The sequence below is a fragment of the Balaenoptera ricei genome, chromosome 9, assembly GCF_028023285.1.
Source record: "Balaenoptera ricei isolate mBalRic1 chromosome 9, mBalRic1.hap2, whole genome shotgun sequence".
NCBI classification, from domain to species: domain Eukaryota; kingdom Metazoa; phylum Chordata; class Mammalia; order Artiodactyla; family Balaenopteridae; genus Balaenoptera; species Balaenoptera ricei.
In genome coordinates, this window is record NC_082647.1 from 62,750,804 (window position 1) to 62,778,318 (window position 27,515).

Consider the following 27,515-nt stretch of genomic DNA (forward strand, 5'->3'; position numbering starts at 1 on the left):
TGTTCTGGAGGAATAAAATACGATGCTCTTCTAAAATATTTTATGACACTTTTCCCCTACACTTAGTCATGCCACTAGTAGTTTTATTTTATTTTTTCTGAAGTTGATCCCAGTCCTTGGCAGTGTTTCCTGGCAACCTTTTATGCACAATATTTGTAGAATTGTTGAGGTGGAAGGTGTCCTGTGTATGCTAACACGGAACTGGTTTTTACCATGTTCTGTTTTACTCCATGGCCTCTACAAAGGTATCATTTGTATAAGACCTTTTCCTTCAGGATGTTTCCTGCCGCTTTGGGCCATATCCAGCTTTAATGAAGCATCCAATTTTGGATAAATTACTGCTTCACAGCTACATATTTGATTCTTTGATGTCAATATTTATGAAAGTAAATGCTAGAATAAACATCTGTGTTTCCTTATTTCTGAAGCCTTCATTCTGTTGAGCCTATTGATTTTGGGTTTATTCTACAGAAGCGTAGTTATATATTTCCCAGTCAACAACATATTCACCATTGCTGGATTTGGGGACACAATGTGGGGGAAAATACAGCTAGCTGGCTAGATTTAATTAACTAGCTTCTTTTGCATGAAGCAAATCCGTGGTATCCAGATGTATTTTCAGTTCAGAGTTCTGTTTATCTTTTGCCTACCATCAGTAAATAAGCCTGACTAGCAGTCATATCTTATTGAGGTTAAGCAGTTACTCTTTTCCTAAGCCTTTCTCCTTAATCTTTTCTACTTAACCATGGAGTTAACTCTTTACCCTATTATTATGCTATTATGAGCTAATCTGTAGGTTTTATTACCTAAACAAAATGTTTATAACTTAGACTTAAATGCTTGAATCTTATTTTCATTATAAATTGTATGTTGTTAAAATGTATTTGGATTTAGAATTCTACAAATTTTCAGTATAGATTTAAGAAGAGATATTTACTTGTCTAGGAGACTGTTGTGCTTTCTCTGCCATATTAAGTCATTATTCTTTATTCTTTATTCTTTATAATAGTGGATCTGTCTCATTTGGTTAAAAATTTTCTAAGCTCTACCACTGCTTTAACTGGAAGTTAAGTGCTTTGAAACAAAATTTTGTTAAACATTTTGTCTTCTGGTTAAGGAATATTTGCTTTCCTTTCACTTACTGTATTAATATCCATTTTTGGTCATCTTATTTTGGTTGTTTTATAGTTGCTAATACTTTGTGATTATTTCTTTAACATTTGAGACCATTAGTTAGGTAAGATTTTAGATGTTTGGAAGCTCTATTAATCAAATTCATTGGAAGTTCATAAAGTTTATAGAATGTTCTTCTACTAATTATGACTTTGCCAGGGTTCCTTAAATACCATTTTCCACCAGAAAAAAAATGAACTTAAAAATCTTTAGCATCTCAGCTGCCATATATGTAATTTCTTTATAGATATATTCCAGATGTCAGAACTCCATCTTAATTTGTTGTGTATTCCTCCAGTGCTTGTCACCAGCCTTCATGGCCATCTTGGTGAAGTTTTCTTTTACAACCTTGATACAAGAAGATACTCTCTTGGGTTTTCTTTGAAAACAGGCTGAAGGCCTTCCTCCAAATGTCGTATCTCAATTTATGTATCATTTGACACAAATTTGAGTGAGCTATAACCTAGAGAAGAATCATTCCTAAATGGCTGCTTGACTACATTTTTCTGTTTGTTTTTCTTGACAGACCTCAGGTTCCAGGCTGTGTCAGGCCTCATTTGGTGAGAAGCATGTTTGTTTCTCTTGTCAGCTTCTTGACTGGTTCCTTTCCAGATTTCTGCAGGGCAGCCATATGGTCATTTCGGCATGTTTTCTAGATTGCTTCTGTGGCAGGATTCCAGGTCTTGATTAGTGCTTCAGAATCTGCTCACACTGAGAGGGCTTTAGTTTTTGCCCTTTAGTTTTATTTCAGATAGCATATTCAGATCTGGTGTCCTTCCTGTCTCATCTGAAGTTCATTTGATTTTGATGATTTTATTTTACGTGGCCCATGTATTTGGCTAACTTTTTATCTTCTTATATTTTAAGCAAGAAAGGCCCATAAAGGCCGTTGGTGAGGTGCCTAGACTGTGCTGATTTTGGAAAACTGAATGTAACAATAATTCTATTAGATGATCAGTATTAATGTGCATTAGATTGGCTAGAGAGGAATACCAGTCTCCTCCTTTCTACTTTTTTTATTCTTAGTTACATAGTTCTTTAAATTTGTTTTTTTTTCCTGGTGGGGGGGGGAGGGATTTATTTTGAAAATTTCTCTCTGTAACCGTGAGGCAAGGAGAAAATTACTCATAATGTTGGTAGTGATGTTTAAGAAAAAATTGTTCATGACACTTATAAAGATTAGTAAAGCAGACTTTATTCAGGGAGACTATCACGATAGTTGTAGGGACCACTGCAATGTGGTTTTGCAGTGGGGGAGAGAGATTGGGCTCAAACTTGGAATACAACTAGGAGAACTGGGGATGTATAGCCAAGTAGAAGGGCGGGGTAAAAATTACTAAGAGGAAAGAAACATCAAAATAAGGGGGATTCTGGCTTAACAGACCTAAACAGGATTGTTGATGAAGGCAGGCCAGGTGGTCAGATATTACATGGGGGATGGTAGAGATGAGGAACCTGATCAGATATCCAGCGTGATCACTACTGAGGGTGGGGGATTCTGGTTAAACTCACATAGTAGGATTCTTGCTAAAATTGGACAATGCAGAGATGAACACAGAAGCCCAAAAGTTAGGGTCTAATTGGAAAGAGTTCAGAGGAGCCTGACTAAAGTTTGGTCAAGGAGAGACTCTTCAACAGTGATAATAAATTTAAAACTATAACTTTCAAGGAAGTAATTCTCAATACAGAAATACTGAAGCAAATCTCTATTAACAAAACAGACCTTTAGGAGCTTCCCTGGTGGCATAGTGGTTAAGAATCCACCTGCCAATGCAGGGGACACGGGTTCGAGCCCTGGCACGGGAAGATCCCACGTGCTGCGGAGCAACTAAGCCCGTGCGCTGCAACTACTGAGCCTGCGCTCTAGAGCCCGCGAGCCACAACTACTGATCCCGCGTGCCACAACTACTGAAGCCCGCGCTCTTCAACAAGAGAGGAGAATGCAGTGAGAAGCCCATGCACTGCAATGAAGAGTAGCCCCCGCTCACCGCAACCAGAGAAAGCCTGCACACAGCAACAAAGACCCAACGCAGCCAAAATAAAAATAAAAAATAAATAGAGTTATAAAAATACAAAACAAAACAGAACTTTAGTTAAGTTCATGCTTAACCTCAGTGAACCAACAGCAAGATATTCTCTACCCGTATTTACTTTTCGTTATTTTTGATCACTAAATTAGGAACTATATCATTTCAGGTTTTTTTGAAGTTGAAGAAAAGCAACTTAATGTCTTATATTCCGTCTCTGCTCCATGAATTTGTTATTTTGATTTCAGTGATAAGGATTGAAATTATAATATGAAGGAGCAAATTCAGACATCATGAAACACTTATTTTCTCTTAAAAGATAAAGGTTTTAAATAAACAGGCTATAAAATACTGTAATATTTGGAGACTCAGGCTTAAATTCTTTAACCAAATTAATTATTAAAATCTAAATTTTACTTTGCTTATATATTTTATTTAATTTTTCTTTGACACTTTGATTTTATAAAAAGGAACCTACTTAATGTATTTTTTCAGAATTTCTTGTATTTTTTAGGAAGCAAATTTTATTGTAGTTAACTTTTGTGTGCAAAATGCCCTGTTTGGGTGGGAGGGAATCTTTCCAAAGAAGCTGTATTGAACTTTTTGTCTGTTATCTCATCTTTCTAAGAAAGCATTCCTAAGCATTCTGTCTAGAGTGCTTTGTATTTAGGTTTGAAGGTTCTTATTGTCATGGCTGGCACTCAGTTTAGAAAGTGACCTTTTTGAAGGAGATGACTAGAAGTTTAAATTTACTAGATTCTAGAAGGTTAGCTGCTAAGTGCAGATTTCGAAGAATTGTTTGACTTTTTTGCAGCAGGATATTTTCTTGGATTTATATTCAAACTTTCAGTGCCTCTAAATGGAGTAGATTATAATCAACAAAATGATTTTATTTTTGAGCACCTGCAGCTCTAAAGGATCTAGTCCCAATCCTTTAGACACAGGTTCTTAAGCTTTTAGTACCAGTAGATTCACTTGAGATACGTATTTAAAATTCACATTGTTTGGTTCCACTAGCAGAGAGTCTCACATTGTTGATGAGAAATTGGGCCCAGTATTGAGCATATTTAACAAATGTCTAACACTTTGAGAAACATTTCTTTAGGACCTCAGTGGTTCCCAAGGCTGATGATGCATCTGAATCAATTTGGTCTGGTTTAAAAAATATGTTGAGGGCTCTCCTGGTGGCGCAGTGGTTGGGAATCCGCCTGCCAGTGCAGGGGGCATGGGTTCGAGCCCTGATCCAGGAGGATCCCACATGACGTGGAGCAACAAAGCCCGCACGCCACAACTGCTGAGCCTGTGCTCTAGAGGCCGCGAGCCACAACTTGTGAAGCCCGTGCGCCTAGAGCCCCATGCTCCCGAACAAGAGAAGCTACCACAATGAGAAGCCGGCGCACTGCAACAAAGAGTATCCCCCGCTCTCTGCAGCTAGAGAAAGCCCGCGTGCAACAACGAAGACCCAACGCAGCCAAAAATAAATAAATAAATATTTTAAAAAAAGAGAAAAGAAAAATTAAAAAAAAATATGTTGATACCTGGTTCCACCCTATAGCTACTAAATTAGAATCTCTGGGAGTGTGGCCCAGTAACGTGCATTTTTAACAAGTTGCCTGGTGATGCTTATACAGAGAGCCACATCTCAGGATCCCATCTTTGAGATCCATTGCTTTTAGTTCTACCTATGCCTGAGGGCCTTGAGCCTTTTTGTTCTAGGATCTCCCAAGATCTAATTTCTGGGTGATACACTGTATTAGAAAGCTTTTGCTATTACTTCTCAGACATGCCCAGATGTTGACACTGTACTGACTAAAACGTATTGCCTTTTTTTTTTTTTTTTTTAACCATTCTTTAACATTTTTCTAATCAATACTAGGTGATTTAAGGCATACACACACACGTACACATTATGGGATTTAATGGCTGCTTCTTTTTGAACATAATTGTTAAAACATAAAAAGATTTTACACACTTTAGGAACTTAAATTCAAGACAAAATATTATTATATATGTGTGTTTTGATACTACTGACTAACATTGTTAATGTGATATTTTTATGTAAAACTAGTTATTTAATGTGAGTTCTATGTAGAAAGGTCTGGAAAAATTGGTATTTGTTACTTAGTTATCTTAAGCATTTTGCTGAATTGTATGGCTTGAGGATTCTTTAGAGTTGTAATAAATGTATGGCTTGAGGATTCTTCAGAGTGGTAGTAAACTTTGAATAAAGTAAGAAGCAGTTTATTCTTGGTGGTGGTGTTACAATGGCTAAGTTTCATGCAGTTATAGTCTTTACACAGTAGTTGAAGGAATAATAGCTCTTTTTCAAAAGGTTTAAATGCTTTCTTAAGTTTAGATGTGCTTTGCTTGTATAATCAGTGTTTAATGGAAAGCTTTGGTGAATAATCTTTCTTGAGAGCTAAACACAGAGAATCAACAATTTTTATTTTTTGGTTACTTATGCACACTGAACCTATGAAAAAGGTTGGAGTGTGTTAAAGTCCAAGAAAAGAATGTGAGCACTTTTTATTATGTGTGTTAGTTTACATTCTGTATGGCTACATTATGTCACTCAAAAATATTGCATCCTCTTTACCACCTGGTAAGGTTGGTTTAGAAGGTGTAGTGGCTTGTTTCATATTTCTCTGTAGCTAAAGTTCTTAAAGTTTCTAATAATAACTTTTTTTTAATTTGCAGAACTTCCACTTAACTTTGTTAATTTTCTCCTTCAGGTTAGCTTCTTAATACATCAGATTTCCAAACTCACTAACCAGTCAATCTTCAGTCACTGCTACTAAAGTAAAAATTGTTGGGAACAATTAGTTTAACATCTTATTACAGTGCTCTGGCAGTTAGATATTCAGCAGTTTTGCCTATTTAGAATAATGCCTTGTATGCTATTCAGATGCAGAGTTATCTAATACAGCTCCTTGTTTTTAAACCTATTATACTATTATCACTTTAAAGTTAAATTTCCAATTGGCTGTTAGAAAGCAATAATTATTTTGTATAGTCCTCAGTAGGAACCCCAGAGGAACCCCAGGCCTACCACATCAGGGAGGGGAATTGGAGGGGGAAAGTACAACCTGTAGATGGATATAATGAGCAAGTCTTTTTACAGAATGCTACATGAGGAGTCATTTTCTGGTCCTAACAATGATGATAGTACTGGAAATAGATGTGATTTTTTTCTAACCATCATATTTTATTGCTGAATTTAGTTATTCTCTATTTTATCCTCAAATATTTAAGTAGGCAATGTTAGCAACAGGATTATAAGTGGCATGGTAAGAGTCTTACTACTTGAAAGTTTCCCTTGATGCAGTTAGAGTACATGACTCTAGCTATCTGCTGCCTAATTTATTTTTTGCATTGTTTGCTTCCTGTCCTTCATTGGTGTGCATGTGCCATAATATACCACTTTATATTATAGTTTAATTATACATATTGTATCTCCCTCAACCAGAATGTAAATTCCTTGAGGAGAGTCTGAAACTTATTTTGTAATTCCTCTTGGTACACGGAACAGTGCTTTTCATATATAGTAGTAGACATTCAGCAAGTTTTATTTAGTGGTAGTGGTTACCTGGTTTCACTACATATGAAATTACTATTTTCCTGATGCCTGTTTAGCTTAAGTAATGATGATAAGTATTTATTTGATTTTCTTTCATACTTTAGAATATTTATTTTAGCAATTTTATTGCTACTATTAATTTTTTATTAAATTTTATTATTTAAGCTCTTGTAAATTCAAAGATTGTTTGAGTATACTAATGTATGTTTCTAATTAATAAGGTATCCGCTTGTTTGATCTACTTGAATTGAGGTAATTTTGTAATAATTAGTAGAGAAATACTGTGATCAGTTAAAAACTAAATACATATTCTAATCACAACTGTAATCATGAAATAAGAAACAATTTATTGTGTTGAATATATAAATAGTATAGACCTCCCTTATCCACAGGGATATGTTTCAAGACCTCCAGTTGAATGCCTAAACCTGCAGATAGTATTATACCCTGTGTATCCTATGTTTTTCTTACACATACATACTTATGATGAAGTTTATTTTGTAAATTAGGCACATTAAGAGATTAATAACAAAATAAAAGTTATAAGTTATGTGAACATGGTCTCTTTCAAAATATCTTATACAAATATAATGCCTTTTCCATTTTAACTTAGTACTTATCACACACTGTGGCCCTAACTTTTGCAGTTTGAGGTGCAACAGCAAAGCAAGCCAAATTTCTTTTTCCTTCTTCACAATTTCACAGATAAAAGATTTGTTCTTACCATAGATCTTAGCAACCAGAGCATTTAATTTTTTCTCTTCCTTTATTAAGTTGAGAACTTTGACATTTTCTCTTCAAGGGAACGCTTTACAGCTTCGCTTTGGCATATCCAGATTGCCAGCATCACTAGTCTGGTGCTTTGGGCCATTATTAAGTAAAATAGTTGTTATTTACACACAAACACTATGATACCAAGACAGTCAATTTAATAACAGACAGCTAGTTAAGTGACTTAACAGGTGGGATATGCTGGAGAAAGGGATGATTCACGTCCCGGGCTGGATGGAGCAGGATGGTTCTCATCACACTACTCAGAATGGTGCACAATTTTAAACTTATTATTTTTTAACATCTTTATTGGAGTATAAATGCTTTACAATGTTGTGTTAGTTTATGCTGTACCACAAACTGAATCAGCTATATGTATACATATATCCCCATATCCCCTCCCTCTTGAGCCACCCTCCCTATCCCATCCCTCTAGGTGATCACAAAGCACTGAGCTGATCTCCCTGTGCTATGTAGCAGCTTCCCACTAGCTATCTATTTTACATTTGGTAGTGTATATTCGTCAATGCTACTCTCTCACTTCATCCCAGCTTACCCTTCCTCCTCCCTGTGTCCTCAAGTCCATTCTCTACATCTGCGTCTTTATTCCTGCCCTGCCACTAGGTTCATCAGTACTGCTTTTATAAATTCCATACATACACGTTAGCATGCGGTATTTGTTTTTCTCTTTCTGACTTACTTCACTCTGTATGACAGATTCTAGGTCCATCCACCTCACTACAAATAACTCAATTTCGTTCCTTTTTATGGCTAATATTCCGTTGTATATATGTGCCATATCTTCTTTATCCAGTCATCTGTTGATGGACATTTAGGTTGCTTCCATGTCTTGGCTATTGTAAATAGTGCTGCAGTGAACATTGTGGTACGTGTATCTTTTTGAATTATGGTTTTCTCAGGGCATATGCCCAGTAGTGGGATTGCTGGGTCATATGGTAGTTCTATTTTTAGTTTTTTAAGGAACCTCCATACTGCTCTCCATAGTGGCTGTACCAATTTACATTCCCACCAACAGTGCAGGAGGGTTCCCTTTTCTCCACACCCTCTCCAGCATTTATTGTTTGTAGATTTTTTGATGGCCATTCTGACAGGTGTGAGGTGATACCTCACTGTGGTTTTGATTTGCATTTCTCTAATGATTAGTGATGTTGAGCATCTTTTCATGCATTTGTTGGCCATCTGTATGCCTTCTTCGGAGAAATGTCTGTTTAGGTCTTCTGCCCATTTTTGGACTGGCTTGTTTGTTTTTATGATACCGAGCTGCATGAGCTGCTTGTATGCTTTGGAGATTAATTCTTTGTCAGTTGCTTCATTTGCAAATATTTTCTCCCATTCTGAGGGTTGTCTTTTGGTCTTGTTTATGGTTTCCTTTGCTGTGCAAAAGCTTTTAAGTTTCATTAGATCCCATTTGTTTATTTTTGTTTTTGTTTCCCTTACTCTAGGAGGTGGGTCAAAAAGGATCCTCCTATGATTTATATCACAGAGTGTTCTGCCTATGTTTTTCTCTAAGAGTTTTATACTGTCTGGCTTTACATTTAGGTCTTTAATCCATTTTGAGTTTACTTTTGTGTATGGTGTTAGGGTGTGTTCTAATTTCATTCTTCTACATGTAGCTGTCCATTTTTCCCAGCACCACTTATTGAAGAGGCTGTCTTTTCTCCATTTTATATTCTTGCCTCCTTTGTCAAAGATAAGGTGACCATATGTGCGTGGGTTTATCTCTGGGCTTTTTATCTTGTTCCACTGATCTATATTTCTGTTTTTGTGCCAGTACCATACTGTCTTGATTACTGTAGCTTTGTAGTATAGTCTGAAGTCAGGAAGCCTGATTGCTCCAGCTTCATTTTTCTTTCTCAAGATTGCTTTGGCTATTCGGGGTCTTTTGCATTTCCATACAAATTGTAAAATTTCTTGATCTAGTTCTGTGAAAAATGCCAGTGGTAATTTGATAGGGATTGCACTGAACCTGTAGATTGCTTTGGGTAGTATAGTCATTTTCACAATATTGATTCTTCCAATTCAGTAGAATGGTATATCTCTCCATCTGTTTATGTTATCTTTGATTTCTTTCATCAATGTTTTATAGTTTTCTGAGTATAGGTCTTTTGCCTCCTTAGGTAGGTTTATTCCTAGGTATTTTATTCTTTTTGTTGCACTGGTCAGTGGGACTGTTTCCTTAATTTCTCTTTCTGATTTTTCGTTGTTAGTGTATAGGAATGCAAGAGATTTCTGTGCATTGATTTTGTATCCTGCAGCCTTACCAGATTCATTGATTAGTTCTAATAGTTTCCTGGTGGCACCTTTAGGGTTTTCTATGTATAGTATCATGTCATCTGCAAACAGTGACAGTTTTACTTCTTCTTTTCCAATTTGTATTCCTTTTATTTCTTTTTCTTCTCTGATTGCCGTGGCTAGGACTTCCAAAATTATGTTGAGTAAGAGTGGCGAGAGTGGACATCCTTGTCTTGTTCCTGATCTTAGAGGAAATGCTTTCAGTTTATCACCACTGAGAATGATGTTTGCTGTGGGTTTGTCATATATGGCCTTTATTATGTTGAGGTAGGTTCCCTTTATGCCCACCTTCTGGAGAGTTTTTATCATAAATGGGTGTTGGATTTTGTCAAAAGATTCTTCTGCATCTATTGAGATGATCATATGGTTTTTATTCTTCAATTTGTTAATATGGTGTATCACATTGATTTGCGTTTATTGACGAATCCTTGCATCCCTGGGATAAATCCCACTTTATCATAGTGTATGATCCTTTTAATGTGTTGTTGGGTTATGTTTGCTAGTATTTTGTTGAGGATTTTTGCATCTATGTTCATCAGTGGTATTGGTCTATAATTTTCTTTTTTTGTGATATCTTTTTCTGGTTTTGGTATCAGGGTGATGGTGGCCTCGTAGAATGAGTTTGGGAGTGTTCCTCCCTCCACCGTTTTTTGGAAGAGTTTGAGGAGGAGAGGTGTTAACTCTTCTCTAAATGTTTGATAGAATTCACCTGTGAAGCCATCTGGTCCTGGATTTTTGTTTGTTGGAAGATTTTTAATTACAGTTTCAATTTCATTACCTGTGATTGGTCTGTTTATATTTTCTAATTCTTCCTGGTTCAATCTTGGAAGGTTGTACTTTTCCAAGAATTTGTCCATTTCTTTCAGGTTGTCCATTTTATTGGCATATAGTTGCTTGTAGTAGTCTCTTATGATCTTTTGTATTTCTGCAGTGTCAGTTGTAATCTCTCCTTTTTCAATTCTAATTTTATTGATTTGAGTACTCTCCCTCTTTTTCTTGATGAGTCTGGCTAAAGGTTTACCAATTTTGTTTATCTTCTCAAAGCAACAGCTTTTAGTTTTATTGATCTTTGCTATTGTTTGGTTTGTTTCAATTTCACTTATTTCTGCTCGGATCTTTATGATTTCTTTCCTTCTACTAATTTTGGGTTTTCTTTGTTCTTCTTTTTCTAGTTGCTTTAGGTGTAAGGTTAGAATGTTTATTTAAGATTTTTCTTGTTTCTTGAGGTGAGCTTGAATTGCTATGAACTTCCCTCTTAGAACTGCTTTTGCTGCATCCCATAGGTTTTGGATCGTCATGTTTTTGTTGTCATTTGTTTCTAGATATTTTTTGATTCCCTCTTTGATTTCTTCAGTGATTTCTTGGTTATTTAGCAGCGCACTGTTTAGCCTCCATGTATTTGTGTTTTTTTTACTGTTTTTTTCCTGTAATAGATCTCTATTCTTAGTTGTGGTCAGAAAAGATGCTTGATACAATTTCAATTTTCTTAAATTTTCCAAGGTTTGATTTGTGACCCCAAATGTGATCTATTCTGGAGACCGTTCTGTGTGCATTTGAGAAGAAAGTGTATTCTTCTGCTTTGGCATGGAATGTCCCAACAATATCAATTAAGTCTGTCTGGTCTCCTGTGTCATTTAAAGCTTCTGTTTCCTTATTTATTTTCCGTCTGGATGATCTATTGTTGTAAGTGGGGTGTTAAAGTCCCCTATTATTGTGTTACTGTCGATTTCTCCTTTTAAAGCCGTTTGCATTTACCTTATGTATTGAGGTGCTCCTATGTTGGGTGCATAAATATTTATAATTGTTTTGTTTGCTTCTTGGATTGATCCATTGATCATTATGTAGTGTCCTTTCTTGTCTCTTGCAACAGTCTTTATTTTAAAGTCTATTTTATCTGATATGAGTATTGCTGCTCCAGCTTTCTTGTGATTTCCATTTGCATGGAATATCTTTTTCCATCCCCTCACTTTCAGTCTGTATGTGTCCCTAGGTCTGAAGTGGGTTTCTTGTAGACAGCATATAGACAGTCTTGTTTTTGTATCCATTCAGCCAGTCTGTGTCTTTTGGTTGGAGCATTTAATCCATTTACATTCAAGGTGATTATTGATATGTATGTTCCTATTACCATTTTCTTAATTGATTTGGGTTTGTTTTTGTGGGTCTTTTTATTCTCTTGTGTTTCCATCCTAGAGAAAGTTCCTTTAGCATTTGTTGTAAAGCTAGTTTGGTGGTGCTGAATTCTCTTAGCTTTTGCTTGTCTGTAAAGCTTTTGATTTCTCCATTGAATATGAGATCCTTGCTGGGTAGAGTAATCTTGGTTGTAGGTTTTTTCCCCTTCATCACTTTAAATATGTCCTGCCACTCCCTTCTGGCTTGCAGAGTTTCTGCTGAAAGATCAGCTGTTAACCTTATGGGGATTCCCTTTTATGTTATTTGTTGCCTTTCCCTTGCTGCTTTTAATATTTTTTCTTTGTATGTAATTTTTGATAGTTTGATTAATATGTGTCTCAGCATGTTTCTCTTTGGGTTTATCCTGTATGGGACTCTCTGCGCTTCCTGGACTTGATTATTTCCTTTCCCATGTTAGGGAAGTTTTCAACTATAATCTCTTCAAATATTTTCTCAAACCCTTTCTTTTTCTCTTCTTCTCCTGGGACCCCTATAATTTGAATATTGGTACGTTTAATATTGTCCCAGGGGTCTCTGAGACTGTCCTCAATTCTTTCATTCTTTTTTCTTTATTCTGCTCCCTGGCAGTTATTTCCACCATTTTATCTTCCAGCTCACTTATCCGTTCTTCTGCCTTAGTTATTCTGATATTGATTTCTTCTAGAGTATTTTTAATTTCAGTTATTGTATTATTCATCACTGTTTGTTTGCTCTTTAGTTCTTCTAGATCCTTGTTAAATGTTTCTTTTATTTTCTCCATTGTTTCCGAGATTTTGGGTCATCTTTACTATCATTACTCTGAATTCTTTTTCAGGTAGGTTGCCTATTTCACCTTCATTTATTTGGTCTTGTAGGTTTTTACCTTGCTGCTTCATTTGTAACATTTTTTGTCATTTCATTTTTTTTTTTGATGGGTGGGGCTGTATTCCTGTCTTACTGATTATTTGGCCTGAGGCATCCAGCACTGGAGTTTGCAGGCAGTTGGATAAAGCCGGGTCTTGGTGCTGAGATGAGGACCTCTGGGAGGCCTCACTCCAGTTTATATTCCCTGGGATCTGAGGTTCTCTGTTAGTCCAGCGGTTTGGACTCAGAGCTGCCACCACAGGAGCTTGGGCTCAACCTGTGGCCTGAGAACCAGATCCCGTAAGGTATGTGGCGCAGCAAAAAAAAAAAAAAAAAGAAGAAAAGGAGCAATACAATAACAAAGAATAAAAAACAAAATAAAATTAGAAAGATAAAAAATATATTAGGAAAAATAATAATATAATTGAAGCAACTGCAACAAGGTAAAATAAAACTGTAACAGAAAAAAGAAAAAGAAAAAAATGGGATGGGGGAACAAGCCAAAAGGAGCAGAACAATAACAAAGTATAAAGAATAAAATAAAATTAGAAAAATAGAAGATTTATTAGAAAAAATAAACATATACGTGAATGAAGAACAATTAATCAACAAGGTAAAACAGAACCCCAATCTAAAAGAGGAAAAAAGGAAAAAAAAAAGCCTTGGCTATGGGGGGCGGAGTTTAGGCAGGGTTGGAACTTAGGCAGGGGTGGGGGTTACGGTGGGGCAGGGCCTAGGCTTAGGACCCATGCAGCCAGAAAAGGTCTTGGGGGCAGGGCCTGGGCGGGTGATGTTCAAGTGTCGGGCAGGGCCTCTACTTAGGACCTACAGAAGGGGAGAGGCAGCACGTCCAAAGGAGGGCCTTCAGAGTGTGGAGTTCTGGGGTTTGGAGGCAAGGCCGTGGGTGAGGGTGTGTGGGTGCAGTTTAGGCCCAGCTCATTGGAGGGGTTCTCTGAGTGTAGAGGTAGGACCCTGGGTGGGGGTGTAGGGGTGGGGCTTGGTCTCTGCGCAGCAGGAGGGAGGCTCTGAGGGCAGAGAATTAGGCCCAGGAGCCCAACAGGCTCTCTGTTGCCTAAGTGGACAGGGAAAGCACTGGCCGCGTTCCCTTCCATTCCTCCACGCCCCCACTCCCCATCTCCCCCGGGGTCTCCCCAGTCCCGCTGGACCCCTAACCATGGGTGTGTCCTGCTGGGTGTAGGAACTCCTCCCCTCCCCCAGCCACCCCTCAGGGTTTCCAGTCCAGTAGGTCCAGCCTTTACTTTTGCTTTCCCTTCCCTCCCTCCCACTCCCTCAGGACCCATGCAGCTGGAGGGGACCTTCGTGGGCAGAGGATCAGGACCGGGATCTCAGCAGGCTCCCGGGGGCCCAAGTGGGCAGGGGAGACCTGGCCATGCTCCCTTTTGATCCTCTGCCCTCCCAGTGGTCCCCCAATTTCCCCCTTTGGGGGTGGGATCCCTTCCCCTCCCCCAGCCACCCCTCAGGGGCGCCAGTCCCATCCCACCTCCACTTCTCCCCCTCTCACTCCCCCCATGCCCCACGTCCTACCTGGTCGCTGGGGGTTTCTCCCATCCCCTTAGGTGTCTGTGGTCCCTCACCGGTGCCTGGTAGGTGCCCTAGTTGTGTGGAGACGTGAATTCTATGTCCTCCTAGTCTGCCATCTTGACTCTGCCCCCCAATCTTAAACTTATGAATTATTTCTGGAATTTTCCATTTAATATTTTCAGACCATGGTTGACTGTGGAAAGTGAAACTGAGGATAAGAGGGGACTACTATGATGCAAAACCAGTGTTGATTTTTATTGTTGCACTAAATTGTAAGACCTGAACTGGTAGGCAATAATACCGCAAATTAAATAAATAAAAATTTGGGAGAATCAAGGCTTAGATGTTGCGGCAGTTAAAATCTAACTCATTGCCATGATAGTTTGGATAATAGGAATAAGTCATCTTATTTAATAACTTACTTAATAAGTTAAAGTAGAATCGCACTGCTTATGATGAATCTGTTGGTAAATAAGGCCCTACTGATATTTGGTTAAGTGGGGTTATTATGGCTAATCATATCTTGGAAGAGTACTATCCTTGCCAATTTTTAAACTTATTTTGAATTTTTACCCTTCAAATAATTTACATGGAAATTACTAACAACTACATATCTTTGAAATTTTCCTTGTGTGAGCAATGGTGAGAATCTTTTAAAGCACATGTTTGAAATATAACCTTTCAAGTATATTTACTTCATATACTATAATTTTTTAAAAAATCATGACTGGTAGAGCGAATTTTTTTTTAATATTTATTTATTTATTTATTATTTATCTTGGCTGTGCTGGGTCTTAGTTGCGGCACACGGGATCCTCATTGCGGTATGTGGGCTCCCATTTGTGGCATGCGGACTCTTAGTTGCGGCATGCATGTGGGATCTAGTTCCCCGACCAGGGATCGAACCCAGGCCCCCCACATTGGGAGCGCAGAGTCCCCCCCACTAGGCCACCAGGGAAGTCCCTGGTAGAGCGAATTTTATAACAGGATATCGATACCATGTTGTCCTACCTTATTCCTTATATTTAAGGCAGACCGTTTTTGTTTTTTTGGTATTGGTAATGTGTGATGCTTGTTTACACATTCTTAACACAATTCAGCAATAGCGTTATATCACAGAATTAGAGCTAACTGGCCAATCTGTAGATTGAATTTAGCACCCAATTCATATGTTTCCCTTTTATTACATTATGTTTATGGTAACCACATGGAGATATAAATTTCAGGAAGTTTCCAGTTCAAAAACCTTAGGCTCTCACCCAATATAACACATTTATACAACATTTAAAAGTACAAAAGCTCCTTTTGGTTAAGGGACAATACAAGAAAACTCATGAATTTAATGACACCAGAAGTGCCGGTCCGCGCTGTCCCAGAAAAAGGTTGCCAAATCTGTTTCTTGGCTCTCTCGTTGGTAAGAATGTCCCCCTCTGATACTCAGCACAAGGTGAGTGTTTCTACACCAAATGTTGGAGCCTAGGTTTTCAGAGTCCAAGCTGATGGCCACCACTAGTCCTTGGGACTTGGGAGCACCCAATTTAAAGTCCCTTATCCCAGTGGTCTTCACACTGAAGTAAGGCCACCCACTTATGAGATACAGGAAGAAAATGTAACTTCCATTTTTTTCATACATATTTTTATTTTTTATATCATGTGTAAATTTCTACTTAGGTTTACACTATATATAACATATTAGTCATATAATATATACCTCATTTATAAATAAATAACTGCACGTATTGCTGCATACTTAGATATTTACTATTAGGAGTACTCAGTCAAAATAACTTGAAGACCACAGTTCTGACAGTAGCTAATCAGAGAGAATGGACACTAAGGGGAGAAATGGGATCCTTTGAAAGGGATAGACAAAGGTCCAGTGATTAACAATATAATAAAAAAGTATAGATTAGAATATTATGTATATCAAGGGATTTGTTTATAGATTCTTTATATACTTATTATAAAACATAAAAATGATCCCTATTGTTCACCAAGTTAACAGGAGTTTTAATAACTATAAGTAGACTACATACAACTTTCATAATAGTTTGGAGCAGTTTAAAGTTCAGGCACAGGTTTTTTGCATATAGTGGCTTTTCATTTTCTGGTGTGGCTGACCTTTATGTAGGCCTTTTTTATTGCTATAAATGTTCTTTTTCAAGGGATAAACTGTTTTTTTCTTTTTTTTCTTGGTGGAGGGAATGTAAAGTAACTTTAAAAAGTTTTAAACAAATTATTATAAATCAGATTATGAGAGACATGTTAATTTTCTGTGTTTCCTAAAGTTGCTAAAATTTGTGCATATTGCTTTTATAGCCAGAAAAAATATTTAAAAGAATTAATAGAAATAACTCCTAGTAATAGAACTAAAAACAATCTGCATATCTTCTAAATTACCTGTGGTAGGGGAAAAGGTAAGAAGGAGAAAAAGAAGTAAACAGTAAAACATAGAAAACAAGTAGCAAGGAAGCATTTATAAGAGGAAGAAAAAAGTTATGACAGGTTTAATCAAGTTTGTTATAACAATAAATATAAGTGGGATGAACATACCTTTTGTAAGGAGAAGACATACTCTAAAGTTTTTTCAAAAAGCCTAATCACATACAGTATACAAGAGTCGCACCTAAACAACATGATTGAAAGAAATTGAAAATAAAAGAATAGGCAAACAAGATACATTATAATAGAAGGAAAGCATAAAGGGGTGATAATGTTCAATTTGACAGAGCTTAAAAGTAATAAATGGAACAGACTACAATGGTGAAGCATGTAAGCCATAATGATGATGTCATGAATCAATATGTAACCAAATTATACAGAACTAAATTTCTATAAACTTTTTTTTTGTTTGTTTCTTGTTTTTGGCCACACGGCGCAGCTTGAGGGATCTTAGTTCCCCAATGACCAGGGATTGAACCCATGCCCCCTGTAGTGGAAGTGCAGAGTCCTAACCACTGGACTGCCAGGGAATTCCCCAGAACTAAATTTAAATGATAAAAATTGCAAGAGATAAAGAGAATTGTTACATTTCAAGAGTAGTTTAGAAACTTGAGTAGTTCTCTAAGTCTGTGACAGATAAAGCTAATAATTTTATTATTACTATATTCTATATTTTTATTTCAGCTGATATACAAGAAAAATAACTATTCTGAAAACAGAAAATAGATGTTCTCCATGACTCATGAAATATTTATAAAAATTGACCATGATTTTTGGTCACAAATAAAATTTCACGTGATTCCAAAGAGTAGAAATAGATTGTCCTAGACTCTCTGCCTATGGCAAAATAAAATTAGAGCTAAGTAATAAAGATAGGAAGGAAATTTTGTAATTTTCAGATCTTCTCTAACGCTCTTGGGTCAAAGAAGAAATCAGAACTGCAGTTGTCAGATAAAATTGGCCCTCCAGCCCTCTGTGTCCAAGGATGTGGAACCTGGAGAGGTGGATGGCCAAATGTAAGGGACTTGAGCTTCCTTAGATTCTGGTATCCGTGAGTGTCCTAGAACCAGTCCCCCACAGAACTGAGGACGACTGTATGTAAATAATATGATAGTTCAGAGTATGCTGCATTTTCTTTTGTTTTCTGATTAAAAAAACCCAATTTTGTATTTTGGTTTCAGAAGGGTAGTTAAAGGACAGTATTCAATAACAAATGTTTCTTGGCCCTCTGTAATGTGCAAGACATTTTGTTTGATGTGAGATATAACTCTGAGTAAGACTGAGCCTTGGTGCTTGTAATCCACTGGATTTTATTATTCAATGTACATTAGTAGTAACTTATTTGAGATGCATATATGAAAAATCCTTTATATTTCTTTGTAAAGAAACTATAGAGTTCAGTATGATCATTTTAATTTTCAGCAGAGGTACCTATGGTACCTATATGGAGAGGAGAAGTAGATTATTATAGTAGATTGATTGAACTGTGTAGAATGTCTGGAGATCTTGGTTCCTTTTTACCTCTATCACCTGTTAGCAGTTCTGTTTCACTGGACAATTTAATTTTATCCCTCTGGGCTTCAAATTCTTCATCCATAAATGAGGAAGCTGAATTAAAATATAAGATTCTTTATACATGTTATTTTTGTGTAGCTGTGAATAAATTCATAAGTATTGAGCATCACCTTCTTTTCAATCTGTAGGGACCAAACTGATGCTCTAGTTGGGGAAGAAAGACAAATTTAGGGCTCCACGCAAGCAGAGGAGAGTGCATATATCTTTTAAAAGGACAGAGATGGAGAAAAGAAGAGCATTGGGAAAGGCTTCACAGAGGCAGTGTGACACCTGAGCTGATCTTGAAGATAAGTTTTTGTCAAGTGAACAGGGAAGGAGAACATTTTAGGTGCAAGAGATAATAGAAGGTATAGAGGCAGAGAAGTGAGTGTTTTACATTTGGGAAATTGCAGTTAGTTTGTGTGGCATTTAGTAGTTAACATGGGTTTATGGAGGAGTAGCAAGACATCAAGTATTGATGTATATGGGAGCTGAATTGTGAAAAATAATGGGCTTTAAGTTAAAGACAGTGAATAACCATGGAAATTTTTTTAAGCAGTGGAGGGAGGTGGCACTGTAAGATTTAGTTAGGGTGGATGCAGAGATAGCATTTAGGAAACTGGCAGTTGAGACATGATGAAGTCTTAATTAAAGTAATGGCAGTGGAGATGATATACAGGTTTTAGAATAGGTCTCTAAAATGGATGGGCTTTGTAGGGTGTGACAGCCCTGGAAGTGTGTGCAAAATTTAATATGTGAATGTATTTTCCTCTGGGAGAGGGTCTATAAATTTCATCACATCATGCAGGAGGGCTATTAGGGTAAATATATATTGCAGGGAAAATTGACAGAGTGATATTTTACAAACTATGAAGGTTAAATAATTTTAAGTTTTACTTTATTCATTAGTGACTAATCTAATCTCTTTTCACTTTTTTATAGTGGACAGGCCAAAATCTCATCAAGTTCGAACCTCTGGTACAATACGGCGAACCTCTTCTTTGGATACGATAACAGGACCTTATCTCACAGGACAGTGGCCACGAGATCCTCATGTTCATTACCCTTCATGCATGAAAGATAAAGCTACTCAGGTAAAATAAGCAAATCAAAATCAGTTTTATTATCCTGCAGTTCTTCTGTTTTGATCACAGTAAAGAAAATTAATTTAATCAGATTTTCCCAGTTATTAAATGTATTCAACCAAAGAAGAAAGCCATTTCTTTTAATAAACTTTAGACTAAGTATTTTTATCATCTCAGTTTTGAAAGTTTTAAAATTATTTAATATTTAATAAATAGCACATCAGTCTACATTATGTGGTTTTTGAGACTTATAGTTTTAGGAATTATTTTCCTACAGAAATTAATGACTAGTAACTGTATTAGAAAATACAGGCATATATCGTTTTACTGTGCTTTGCTTTACTATGCTTCTCAGATATTGTGTTTTTTTTACAAATTGAAGGTTTTTGGCAATCTTGCGTGGAGCAAGTCTTATCGGCGTCTTTTTTCCAACAGCATTTGCTCAATTTATGTCTCTCTGTCACATTCTGGCAATTCTTTAAATATTTCAAACTTTTTCATTATTATTATATTTGTTATGGTGATCCGTCATCAGTGATCTTTGTTGTTACTATTGTAAAAAGATTATGACTTGCTGAAGGCTCAGATGATGGTTAGCATTTTTTAGCAATAAAGTATTTTTAATTAAGGTATGTATATTGTTTTTTTAGGATGTAATGCCTTTGAACACTTTGATAGACTACAGTAATAGTATAAACATAAATTTTATATGCACTGGGAAACCAAAAATTTGTGTGACTCTCTTTATTGCGATATTTGCTTTATTGTGGTGGTCTGGAACTGAACCTGCAGTATCGCCAAGGTATGCTGGTATAAGTAATTTTTGAAGAAAAGCTTGTACAGTTCCTGGAAATAATTTATAAAGTATTAACACATGGCTAAGGAAATATATGTTAAAGGAATTTTTTTCTGTTTAAAGCCAAAACTAAAATCCTTGAGAGAGAAATAGAAAATTTCCTCTTTGTCACACCTTCTCTATTTGTGGATCACAGCTTTTGACTTGAAAAGTTTTCCCTCCATGTCAGAAAAAGATCTGAGAACATCTTAATTTATAATTTCTGAATTCTTGACCATATCTTTATAGCAGTAGTCTATTAGCATTATGAAGAATACTAAAAGTATAAGAGATGGTTATTGGCCTTAAAGAACTTACAGCAATAGTTAGGAAGATAAGATGTAAATGTAAGAAAATTGGTAATAGAAGATAGAGTATTATTAGGTGTTAGATGAATGGAGCATTTAAATGTAAGGGAATTCAATGGAATGGGAACATTTTTGGCTTTGTGGGTTAGAGCAATAGAAGGATTAGAGTTTCATGTCTGAAGAATGAGGAAAAGGGGAGAAAATTTTGGACATGATCTATGAGAATCTTCTCCAGTTTTGTAATTTTCTCAGGCAAGCTTGAAACCATAAAATTAGCTTCTTTATCATGCATCCTATCAATTTTGTCCGAGTAACATTTTATGTAACCCACTCCCAGTCTTTTGCTTTCCATTCTTTGTGAGGGAAAGGAGGAGTTTGAGATGGTATGCAGTGGGATTCTCAAGTAGGAAGTACTAGCAAAACTTAGAGATGTGGGCCTGCACACTTAGAAATGGTCACAGATAATTCAAAACTATCTTTCTGGAGGAGTTGGACTCCCAAGTGTGACAGAGTGTAGGTATAGAGTAAAGAAAGAAGGTCAAGAGATCAAGGACTTAGTTTTTAGAAATGCACACAAGGGAAGGATAAAAAATTAATGTATTCACCTGGTAGCAACAAGAAGAGAAAGGAGTTTAACATTTACTGACTGTGTACCATGTACTTTGTGTTCTTATATCCTGTGTTTCATTTAATTCCCACAAGAACATTATAAAATTACACGATGGGGAAGCAGAAGCTCAGGGAAGTTAAGTGACTTAGTATCATAAACCTAGGAATTGTTGGAGCCAGGTTTCTAATACAGGTTAATTTGTCAGCCAATCTGAACTTCAATTTTATGGTGCTTTTAGGATAAATGGAATAGTGTGTGTGCATGTGTGTGTATCACCTAGTAGAGTAATTGACACCATTCTTAAAAATGGTAGCTATTCTTTTTAGGTTAAAAAGAAACCCTACCTCTTATTGAATATATGCTTTATGCTGACACTCTCCAAAAACATTATCTTATTCATTCTTCACCAAAACTCTAACAAGAGGAGACAGAAAAAGAGCAAAAGCTAAGAGAAGAAATGAAATAGCCTAGCCTTAGAAACCAAAGGGAAAGTTGTTTTAAGAAAGGAAAAATTATTAACAGTATCAGGTGCTACCGACAGGTCATGGAAAATAGGGACTAGATTTAGGGATTAGGGGCATATTGTCTTGGAGAGTGAAATATTGATAATATGTTAGAGAAGGAAGCTCAGATATTTGGGAGTTAAGAAGAGAGTGATATGGGGATAGAAGATAAGGGCGCTGGGTAGGTTTCTTAACCACATCTGTTTCTTCATCTGCACAATGGGATTAATGAAACCTAACTCATGGTAATGTTGTATGACTAAATAGGGTAATATTTGAAAGTGAATATGGCAATACCCATGTTAGGTTATTAGTAGTAGATACAGACAGGCCCATTTGTAACATCTGCAGGATCTGGAGCAAATATAAATGTAGACCTACATACCATATACATACTAAGTTAAATTAACAAACTGTTACATAAAATTCCCCCAAAAGCCTGAGGTCCAGGGTAGGGGCTTCTCTTGCCTGGGTCTGCATGTAGATCGTCTATTTGAGAAACCTGACATTGATAGGAAGGCCAAATATAGGCCTCATTTTACATATGATATACTGAGGCTTAGAGAAGTTTAACCTGTACATGGTTATATAGCTAAATAAATATGAAGAGATCTGAATCCAGATTTGGCTGATTCCAAAGGTTTTGTGTTTTCTCCAGTTCCTCACTGCCTCTCATAGTAATCACTAAAGTGTATAGCACTTGACCTAGTGCTTGCCTTACAAGCCTAAGAAATGGTCTTGCCCCGAAGCATTATTAGTTTAATTGAAGGTATAAGAGATGAACATATGAGATGGTTGTTATTGTCATGTCCATACCTCCTTGATTAATTCTTTAACTCTTGGGGAAGGAAGTAGATTTTTTTTTTTTATTTATTCAGTGGAAATCAGTAAACAGAAAGTGGTACAGTCATTGTGCTACAGATATTAAATACCTAGGCTGTCTGGCTTTAGTGGAGGGAATCTCTAGTATTTTCTACCTTTCATATTTCCATACTTCAGCTACCTTAATTATTGAGGGTTAGAAATAGAATTCTTATTGCTTAATGTATTTATACATTGGGCCTTTTTAAAAGAAGTAGCATAGTGTTGTGGGAAAGACTGTGGACTTTAGAGACAGATCTTGTGTTCAAATCAAGGCCCAATGTGAGGGAACTTTCTGGGATAATGGAATTGTTGTATATCTTGATAGAGATTTTGGTCACATGGGTGGATTATTTATTAGAACTTACGCAAGTATACACTTGTGCATTCTAATATATAACTTAACTTTTAAAATATAGAATATAAATACTGAAATCTAATTAAGATGTTTAGAGGTGAAGGATACTGCTGTCTGCAACTTACTTTGAAATGAATAAAAAATAAGATCAATAGATGATAGATGAATATATATGTGATGAAGCAAACGTGGCAAAATGTTAAATATAGATTCTAAGTGTTGGCTTTCTGAGTATGCCCTGAGAAGTTTTTTCAACTATTCTATTTGTTTGAATTTTTAAAATAAAGTGTTGGGGGAGAATCATGGCCCATTGAATTAACTGCTATGTGTCTCACACTTCAGTTTCCTTTTTTACAAATTGCAGTTAATAATACCCAGGTTGCACATACACATATTTATTCTGAGGACTAAAAGAGACAGCTTCACATTTTTGAGGCCAGTGGGGAGATGGATAATTGCCAGTTTATTAGACTAATCTGTGTAGCTTAATAGAAAAACTAAAAACCATTTGTAGAATTTGATGTTACTTTATTACATTAACCCTGCTGATACAACCTTTTTTAAACAAGTTTATTACCGACACTTAAAATTGAACTTGTAGTTAAGGTTACTATAATCAGACAGTAGCATTTCCTCAGTTTTCACCCCACAGTCCAAAGTATAAATCTTCATCTATGGACAGATATGAAATCTACATGTGAATGTGTTTTTAAATGATGAGGTAACATATGCTCTTTGTAAAGTGGTCAAACAATAAAAGTAATATAGAGTAATAATCAGAGGTGTTTCCTCTGACTTCCCAGGTATAGTAATGATTAGAGCTGTTAACAAATATTCTCATCCTCTCTCCTTGGCATATGATAAGATTATACTTCTCTGCCCACTTGAAGTTAAGTGTGGCCATGAGACTTGCTTTGGGAAGAAGCTTTAAAGAGCTGGTGCAGCAAAACTAGACAAGTAACACCACAAGAAAGAAAATTACAGGCCAGTATCCCTGATGAACATCAATGTAAAAATCCTCAGTGTAATATTAGCAAATCAAGTTCAACAATACAGTAAAAGGATCATACACCATGATCAAGTGGGATTTATTCCAGGGATGCAAGGATGGTCCAACATCTGCAAATCAGTCATTATGGTACACTACATTAACAAAATGAAGGATAAAAATTATACAATCATCTCAATAGATGCAGAAAAAGCATTTGACAAAATTCAACATCTCTCAATAAAGTGTGTATAAAGAGAACATACCTCAACAGAATATAGGCCGTATATGATAAGACCACAGCTAACATCATACTCAATGATGAAGAATTGAAAGCATTTCCTCTAAGATCAGGAACAAGACAGGGATGCCGAATCTTGCCACTTTTATTTGACATAGTATTGGAAGTCTCACCCAGAGCAATTAGGGAAGAAAAATAAATAAAAGGCATCCAAATTGGAAAGGAAGAATTAAAACTGTCACTATTTGCAAATGATAATTTACTATATATAGAAAACCCTAAAGACTCCACCAGAAAACTGTTAGAATTAATAAATGAATTTGGTAAAGTTGCAGGATACAAAATCAAGATACAGAAATCTGTTGCATTTCTATACACTAATATCAAACTATCAGAGAAATTAAGAAAACAATTCATTTACAGTTGCATCAAAAATAATAAAATATCTAGGAATAAATTTAACCAAGAAGGTGAAAGACCTGTATGCTGAAAACTATAAGACATTGATGAAATAAATTAAAGAAACAAATAAGTGGAAAGATATTTCATGCTCATGGATTGGAAGTATTAATATTGTTAAAATGTCCATACTATTCAAAGCAATCTACAGATTCAGTGCAATCCCTATCAAAATTCCAATGGCATTTTCACAGAACTCACACAATTCTGAAATTTGTATGGAACCACAGAAGATCCATAGCCAAAGCAATCTTGAGAAAGAACAAAGCTGGAGGCATCGTACTCCCTGATCTGAAATTATGTTACAAAGCTGTAGTAATCAAAACCGTATAGGCATAAAAACAGACACATAGATCAATGGAACAGAATAGAGAGCCCAGAAATAAACCCACGTATATATGGTCAATTAATTTATGACAAAGGAGCCAAGAATATACAATGGGAAAAGGATAGTCTCTTCAGTAAATGGTGTTGGGAAAACTGGACAACCACATGCAAAAGAATGAAACTGAGCCACTGTCTTACACCATACACAAAAATTAACTCAAAACGGATTCAGGATGTTCAACATACGCAAATCATTGTGATAACATCACAGCAACAAAAGAGAAGACAGAAATCACATGTTCATCTCAATGGATGCCGAAAAAGCATTTGATAAAATTCAACATTCGTTCATGGTAAAAAAAAAAACCAACTCACCAAAGAGGGTATAGGGGGAATATATCTCAACATAATAAAAGCTATTTATGACAAACCCACAGCCAATATAATACTCAACAGTGAAAAGCTGAAAGCCTTCCCTGTAAAATCTGGCACAAGACAAGGATGCCCACTGCCACCACTTCTAGTCAATGCAATATCGGAAGTCCTGGCCACACCATTCAGACAAGAAAAAGAAATAAAAGGTATCCAAATTGGAAGGGAAGAGGTAAAATTGTCATTATGTGCAAATGACATGATACTTTATGTAGAAAACCCTAAAGATTCCACACAAAAACTATTAGAACTGATAAACCAAATAAGCAGGGTAGCAGGGTACAAGATTAACATACAGAAATCCATTGCATTTCTTTACATTAACAGTGAAATATCAGAAAGGGAAAGTAAAAGAAAAATTCCATTTAAGATCGCATCCAAAAAAGAAAAAAAAAATACCTAGGAATAAACCTGACCAAGGAGGTGAAAGACTTATGTGCTGAGAACAATAAAACATTGATTAAGGAAACTGAAGGTGATTCAAAGAAATGGAAAGGTGTCCCAGGCTCTTGTATTGGAAGAATTAATATCATTAAAATGTCCATACTACCCAGAGCAATCTACAGATTTAATGTGATCCCTGTCATATTACCCATGACATTTTTCACAGAATTATAACAAATAATACTAAAATTTATATGGAACCACAAAGGACCCAGAATTGCCAAAGCAATCCTGAGGAAAAAGAACAAAGGTGTAGGCGTAACCCTCCCAGACTTCACACAATACTGCAGTGCTACAGTAATCAAAAAAGTTTGGTACTGGCACACAAACAGGCATATGAATCAACAGAGAGCAGAATAGAGAGCCCAGAAATAAACCCACACACCTACGGTCAATTATATCTTTGACAAAGGAGGCAAGAATATACAATGGAGAAAAGACAGTTCTCTTCCGCAAGTGGTGTTGGGAAACTTGGAGAGCCACATGTAAATCAATGAAGTTAGAACACTCCCTCACACCATACACAAAAATAAATTTGAAATGGCTTAAAGACTTAAATATAAGATGTGACGCCATAAAACTCCTAGAAGAGAATATAGGCAAAACATTCTCTGACATAAATCATACCAATGTTTTCTTAGGTCAGTCTCTCTCAAGGCAAAAGAAATAAAAGCAAAAATAAACAAATGGGACCCAATGAAACTTAAAAGCTTTGCACAGCAAAAGAAACAATAAGGAAAATGAAAAGACAACCTATGGAATGGGAGAAAATATTTGCAAATGATATGACCAACAGAGGCTTAATTTCCAAAATATACAGGCACTCATACAACTCAATAACAAAAAAACAAACAAGCCAATCAAAAAATGGGCAGAAGACCTAAATAGACATTTCTCCAAAGAAGACATACAGATGGCCAAGAGGCACATGAAAAGATGCTCAACATGCCTAATTATTAGAGAAATGCAAATCAAAATTACGATGAGGTATCACCTCACACCAGTCAGAATGGCCATCATCAAAAAGTCTACAAATAATAAATGCAGGAGAGGGTGTGGAGAAAAGGGAGCCCTCCTACACTGTTGGTGGGAATGTAAATTGGTACAGCCATTATGGAGAACAGTATGGAGGTTCCTTAAAAAACTAAAAATAGAGCTACCATATGATCCAGCAATCCCACTCCTGGGTATATATCCAGAAAAGACAGAAACTCTAATTCGAAAAGATACATGTACCCCAATGTTCATAGCAGCACTATTTACAATAGTCAAGACATGGAAGCAACCCAAGTGTACATCAACAGATGAATGGATAAAGAAGATGTGGTATATATTATATAATGGAATATTACTTAGCCATAAGGAAGAATGAAATATTGCCATTTGCAGCAACATGGATATACGTAGAAATTATCATACTAAGTAAAGTAAGCCTGACAGTGAAAGACAAATATATATATATATATATATATATATATATATATAAAATAGATAAACAACAAAGTCTTACTGTATAGCACAGGGAACTATATTCAATATCTTGTAATAACTTATAATGGAAAAGAATCTGAAAAAGAATATATATATATATACGTGTTTATGAATCACTTTGCTGTACACCTGAAAATAATGCAATATTATAAATCAACTATA

At 36.1% G+C, this 27,515-nt stretch overlaps 1 protein-coding gene across 1 annotated transcript in view; it reads left to right on the plus strand.

Moving 5' to 3' along the window:
- The window catches only part of GLCCI1 (glucocorticoid induced 1), a 125,356-nt gene that overhangs the window by 17,012 nt on the left and 80,829 nt on the right, over positions 1–27,515 (plus strand). The window contains exon 2 of the mRNA XM_059933906.1: positions 19,354–19,505. Coding sequence (XP_059789889.1) covers positions 19,354–19,505 — 152 coding nt within the window. The remainder of the gene's footprint in view (positions 1–19,353; positions 19,506–27,515) is intronic.